Source organism: Amphimedon queenslandica, unplaced genomic scaffold (genome assembly GCF_000090795.2).
Source record: "Amphimedon queenslandica unplaced genomic scaffold, v1.1 AMPQUscaffold_13348, whole genome shotgun sequence".
NCBI classification, from domain to species: Eukaryota; Metazoa; Porifera; class Demospongiae; order Haplosclerida; family Niphatidae; genus Amphimedon; species Amphimedon queenslandica.
In genome coordinates, this window is record NW_003546416.1 from 145,414 (window position 1) to 151,702 (window position 6,289).

Below are 6,289 nucleotides of genomic sequence, written 5' to 3' on the forward strand. Positions count from 1 at the left end.
AAACGGGGAGTACGTTGATGACTGTATTACTGAAGGATTTTTCATGATGTACTTAGCATGGGTGATGCTCCTTGCCACTTTAATGGTGACATTGCATTTGACAAGTATGGTCCTTTTTCCGTCTTTATTCCAGAAATTGGCTAAAATGGAACCGTTTTATTTGTTATTTCCGTGGATATTTCCCTTGCTTGTTGTGTGGATACCATTCGTGGGTAATAATTATGGCATATCAGGCTCTTGGTGCTGGATAAGACTCTATAACAAAGATTGTTCGCATAACAAAGAAGGAGCAATTGAAGTATATGCAGTTTGGTATGGAGAGTTGATTGTTGGATTGATTCTAAACAACATTGCTCTTGTAGTTATTGCAATAACATTATGCAAAAGAGCATACAGAAACACAACGTCACTGGATTATAGGAAAGCTCTCAAGCAAACGTTGCCATTAATTGCTTATCCCATTACATATCAATTTTTATCTTTTTTTGCAATCGCTAACAGGATGTACCAGGCAGCTCACAAAGGCCACTACGTCAAGTGGATGTTCTACGCTCATGCTGGAACTGCTCCTTGGGGTTGGTTTGCGCCAATTTTCACTTTCATATATCTTTTGTCCCTTTGTAAACTCATCAGAGAAAATTTAAGGAAATGGCGCTGCTTGAAGTGTTGTTTCAGAAAACGGAGAGTGGTGAAGGAACGTAAGGAAGAAAAAGTAGATGAGACATCGCAATTGATTGATCCAGCTGACCATTTGACACGTTATGGAGTTACTGTGACATGTCCAACCACTGCAGTTTTTCCAGGAGAAACCGAAGTAGATGAAGAATTTGAAAATTTAAGTGTGAATCAATAATAGAATTTCTATTTAGATTTATATCTTTGTTTGTGGCCGAAGTAGATCTTTTTTGATTTAATTGTTTGCATTGGCTATACGATCTTGAATATTAGACTGAATAGAGCTAGATGAAATCATAAATACTACTATGATAAAACACTATTTGTAGTTTACAGAATTATCAATGATAAATAAATCCTTTAGACTCAAATGATTTTTATAACCATAAGTCCCACCCACAAAACACGTGAAGTCAAAATGGCGGATAATCCTCCAGCTCCTCCAGAAGGTACTGATTTTTCTTTCCCTAAATTTCATTTTTCCCTCCAGATGCTGAGACAAAAAATATTATTGATAAACTGGCAAATTTTGTTGCTCGGAATGGCCCAGAGTTTGAGGCCATGACGAAAAAGAAACAACAAAGCAACCCAAAGTTCAGTTTTCTTTATGGAGGAGACCATCACTCCTACTACCTCTGGAAAGTGAAAGCAGAGAGGGAAGGTGGATCACGTGATCAACACGTGACTCCATCGGAGACTAGCGCAACGAGTAAAAATAAAATTAAAAATGATCGGAATTGTAAAAATGCAATTTTATTTTTAGGTTTTCATCCTTCTTCTCAAAATATTGAATCGATGCTTGAGTCATTACATCAAACAAAGTTAAAGGAGCAGGTGGACATTGCGGTCATCACAGATCCACTGGAAAGAGAATTCCAATCAGTCATTAGCCCAGTCATGAATTCCTGTACCAATGAATCAATGGCCGTGAGTTTGTGGGTGGAGTCTGTGGTTAAGCCCCTCCCCTTTTGATAATAGAGCAGTAAAGGTTGGGTCTGTAGCCATTCAAAGACTGAGGAAGATTGTGGAAAGATGGCACATTTTATAATGAGAAGGTACAATATTTCGATTCCTTCTTTATTTTATTTTATTTTTATTTTAGAACGTTGGATTCTCCTAATATTGAATTCTCTCATAAACTTCATGTCATTTACCTCATTAATGACATACTATATCACTGGTACATGCATAAACCTTATTATCTTATAATTACATGTACATGTATACCTTGCTCTCTCTTCTTTTCTTTTTAGTTTCAGAAAAGATGCTCATGACTTAAAACAAGTAAAATACAACATAAATACATGTATATACATGAACATAACTAAATATTTTATTTGATATTTTATTTATTATGAGTATTTTCTAATATTCTTTTGTTTTTTTCATCGTTATTATTATTAGGCTCTAGAAACGGTTGTTGTTCAAATATTTTATAATGTTTTTTCGTCTGATCCCAGCAGGAGTGACCCTCTCATTAAGGTGATTAATTAAATGGGTGTGGTCAACCTTTCACGATTTTGCAGGTTCTGAATATATGGGAGAGTCAGAAATATTTGAGCGAAGGAAAAATTTCGATAATTAAAGATTTATTGAAGCTACCTGAGTCTTCATTAGTAAGTGACAGTCGTCTTGCTATTATTATTGTGTCATGTGATATTTAGCCTAAAGCTCCACCTATTGCTCTGCCCCCTATTGTAAATGAGGGTGTGGCTGCCCCTCCTCCTCCGTGGATGCAGCAGTCAATGAGTGAGTCTCGTAGAACATTAATTATAAATAATTAATCATAGACCAAGCTCCACCTCCAATTCCACATCCTGGTCCAGCTCCATGGCAACAAGCTCCACCTCCTCCAGCTCCGCCTTCTTGGGATCACCCTCCTCCTCCTCCAAGTTAATTAATAATTAAAATTGATTTTTTATAAATAATTTTTAGATTATCTTCCTCCTTCTCGTCCTCCCTGGGGACCTCCCCCTCCCTCTCATTGGTCCCACCCACACATTCCCCCTCCTAACGAACCGACGCCTTTATTTGAAACTCCGCCCATTCCCCCACCCCCACCTCCTGATAATCAATTTATTGAAAGTATTGATTATAATCATCAAAAATTATCGGAGCCACACCCACTTGATCCCGCTTTTACCGGCAAACCGTCTCCATCCAAAGATCCTCCTTTTATGCCACGCCCTCCGGAGCATGGATTGGAACCACACCCACCTCCTTTTCAAGGCGTGCAAGTATTTGATTACAATCATCAGCCGCCTCCCACTTCTTGGGATAACATGCCACACCCCTCTCACCCCATGCCTCCTCAGGGACCACGCCCATTTCCCTTTCCTCCTGATCGGTCTTTCATGCCAAGACCGCCTCCCCCTATGCCACAGGGTCCCCGCCCACCTCATTTACCATATTTTGATTTACCAGCTGGTCTTATGATACCACTAGTACCGGTAAGTCTTGATTCTAATTATGAGTATTTTTCGATATTTCCGGCAGCTTCACGAGAGTTCTTACCGCCCACTCAACCCACTGCATGTTGTTCTTCCTCCTCCTATTCCTCCGACCGAAAGACTCATTAAAGCAGTGGAGGAGTTTTACCAACCACCGACTGAAGAGAAGACAAGAAACCAGTAAGGAAAAAGAATAGGGTATTCAAAAATTGGTCCATTTTAAAAATGGTCATAACTTGAAAATTTCTTATCGGAATCAGCTCAAACTTTCTACACAGCATAAGGGCATCAATATGTATCAGAAAATTTAATAAAAAATGGGGGTCATTTTTTAGTCATTTTTCTGAAAAAACCATGGGCTATAGCCTTGGGTATTTTCAGAATTTCGACATTTTCTTAAAAATGGCCATAACTTTAAAAATTGAAGTCGGAATTAGCTCAAAATTTCTAAATAGCATAAGGACATCAATATGTATCAGAAAATGTAATAAAAATTGGGGGTCATTTTTTAGTCATTTTTCTGAAAAAACCATGGGCTATAGCCTTGGGTATTTTTCAAAATTTTGGCATTTTCTTAAAATGGCTGTAACTTGAAAAATTGAAGTCGGAATCACCTCAAACTTTCTACACAGCATAAAGACATCAATATGTAACAGAAAATGTAATAAAAATGGGGGGTCTTTTTGGAGCCATTTTTAAAAGAAAAAACCATGGGCTATTATTATTATAGACCATACAGATTGCTGTATATTACAATTGCTCATGTTGTTATCATCTTTTCTTTAACAGAGATGGTTGGGAGGCTAAGGCTTTGCTTGACTTTTACGATGCAAAGATGAAAGCTAAAGACATTTTGAAGAACAAAGGAGGAGGAGGAGGAGGAAATACCAGACGGAACGTGCCGCCAAGAAGAAGGTAAAGTGTACTACATGTATATACATCATTTTACATGTGTACATGTACTTGTTCATTAGATCCCCATCTCCAAGGAGAAGAAGGAGAAGGTAAGAGAGAGAGAGAGAGAAAAGTTTATTTAATTATTATTTAAAATTAGATCTTCTTCATTGTCACCTTCACCTCCTCCTCGATCAAGAAGGAGGTCGTCACGGTAACAATTCATTAATTAATTAAATTTTAATGCATGTACATGTACATGTAGTTCTCCGTCAAGCGACTCAAGTTCCTCGTCCAGTCGTTCACCGTCACCTCATCGGAGGAGGAGAAGGCGTGGCAGAGGAAGTAGGCGGAGCTACTCTCGATCCCCCTCCCCCAAAACTCCAACAATTGAAGAATCTTCTCGAAGAAAACCACCACCACAACAACCTTCAGCTCCTATAACAACCGGAAGGTACATATAAATAAACATGGCGACATTAATGTAAATTACATGTACATGTTCTTTTGTATAGTCAAGAACTAGGCCAATTGACGGAAGGTAACGTTGGACATCAGATGCTAAAGAGAATGGGTGAGCCCCTTATTAGACCACGCCCACTTTATTGTCGTTTTTAGGTTGGGAGGGGGCGGGGCTTGGTTCCAAAGAGCAAGGGATTCAAGCTCCTATAAAAGGCGGTGAAGTTAGGAATAAAGCTGAGCAGTTTGCTGGAGTTGGCATGGCACAGAATAATGATCCGTTTGAACAATTTAGACGCTCTAAAAGTTATACTTATAACAGACGTCCTCCATCAGGTGAGAGAGAGGGAGAGAAAGAGAGAGCAAGTATTGTAACTCAAAATTACATGTACATCAAATATTTTTATATTTTTTATTTTATTATTAACATAATTGGCCAATTTCAGGACCTCCCTAAGTTCCAAGGGGTCGCATATTCCCAGAACCAAAAAGAAGAAAATGATGTTCTCTTTGGAGATTAAAATTATTAATTTTATTCATGTACTATAATGATAATGATGATAATACAGTAATTAATTAAATTAATTATTCATTGTCCAAGGATGGGCTGAGGTGCTAATTTTGCATGCTGCAGCATAGATACAGCTTCTTCTCTGTTGCTAAGATATTTTCCAGAGGAAAGACGCGTCATTCCTAACATTTCTACGGCTTAGAGGCGGTAAGGACAGACACCCTGGGGTCTATTTTTAGCAGCTTTGGAGATCTGTGTGCTCCTTTTAAAAATCAATTTAGAAGTACTATTTTGAAAAGGTAAATGTTCTTTTATTCGTTGCTAAGGCGAGGTGGCACCTTCATTGAGCTGTAGACTAAACTCATTTGTCTTCTAAAAATAATGATAATAATTATTATATATGCATAATGTGTAATATTTTGATTTATGAAAATAGAAAAAGAGGTGGTGACCCCATCATGAAGATATTTGATAATTTCACTCAAACTTTGAACCAGTATCCTTTCCTATGGATACTCTATCCTATCCTGATACTTCTTCCTGTAGTACTTCTAGTATCGTACTGTGTCAAGATTGACAGAAAGGTAATTAAAGACAGATAACCTTTTGTAACTTGAGATAACAAAGCATGTACATCACTTTTGAGCTGCAATTGCAATTCAAAAATAGCAAGTGTTATCTTATGCTGCTAGCTTTATTTGAAATTTAAATTTTAAAAAGTATCCTATAATATTTGAATTTTGTAATATGTCAGTTGAGGTTTAGTACCTAGTCGTGTTTCTAAGTAGATTACGATGCTTCGGTAAAAAGTCAATTCCAAACTCGTTGGTTCACATATATGTCATCGTCCATTTACAGCTATAAAACACTTGTTCTCGCCCTGTTTGCTTGATGTATGGCCTAATCGTATTTAGACTTTGATGTCCCAGCATGTGATTTGTTTTGCAAATAACTATCCATGCAAGCAAACTAGTCCTTTGCATCTCCACTAATGGATCCAACTAATGCTGTATTGACTGAACACAGAGTGGGGACAAATTTACAAGCAAACATGTAAATGGAGCAGCTACATAAATTCTTCTCCTGCCCCCACCCAGCCTTAATTAGCAGGGGCCACCCCTCAACACTTATGATGTTCTGTTGTGGCTTTGTTATCTCCTAGTCTTACTTCACTCAATAACAAATTAGCCGCTCTTGTTTAGAGAGACTAGCCATATAAATAGAGCCATGGGTAACTGTTTAAACGGAGCGCCTGCTGATATAGAGGTCAGTCTATTTAGAGTAGAAGTCTTTTTGCTAT

At 37.8% G+C, this 6,289-nt stretch overlaps 2 protein-coding genes across 3 annotated transcripts in view; one reads left to right on the forward strand and one right to left on the reverse strand.

Moving 5' to 3' along the window:
- LOC100639363 (glutaryl-CoA dehydrogenase, mitochondrial-like) overlaps positions 1–45 on the reverse strand; it is a 2,618-nt gene extending 2,573 nt beyond the window's left edge. The window contains exon 1 of the mRNA XM_003387394.3: positions 31–45. Within this exon, the coding sequence (XP_003387442.1) occupies positions 31–45 (15 nt within the window). The remainder of the gene's footprint in view (positions 1–30) is intronic.
- A 1,021-nt stretch (positions 46–1,066) lies between these two features.
- Positions 1,067–5,735, forward strand: LOC100639490 (calcium homeostasis endoplasmic reticulum protein-like). 2 transcript variants are annotated; one of them, XR_002185261.1, is made up of 20 exons: positions 1,067–1,124; positions 1,166–1,384; positions 1,439–1,602; positions 1,654–1,730; positions 1,778–1,855; positions 1,929–1,959; positions 2,080–2,157; positions 2,202–2,291; positions 2,340–2,424; positions 2,466–2,567; positions 2,611–3,125; positions 3,172–3,305; positions 3,915–4,040; positions 4,100–4,129; positions 4,180–4,233; positions 4,285–4,473; positions 4,535–4,593; positions 4,638–4,814; positions 4,925–5,288; positions 5,426–5,735. XR_002185261.1 is itself a non-coding variant. In XM_019997919.1 (19 exons), exons 1-19 carry the CDS (start codon positions 1,094–1,096, stop codon positions 4,933–4,935), a joined length of 2,250 nt encoding a protein of 749 aa, XP_019853478.1. In that variant the 5' UTR covers positions 1,067–1,093; the 3' UTR covers positions 4,936–5,735. The 2 variants fall into 2 exon arrangements, 1 of the variants encoding a protein (XP_019853478.1); XM_019997919.1 differs by having other exon boundaries at positions 4,925–5,735.
- The last annotated feature ends 554 nt before the right edge of the window (positions 5,736–6,289 follow it).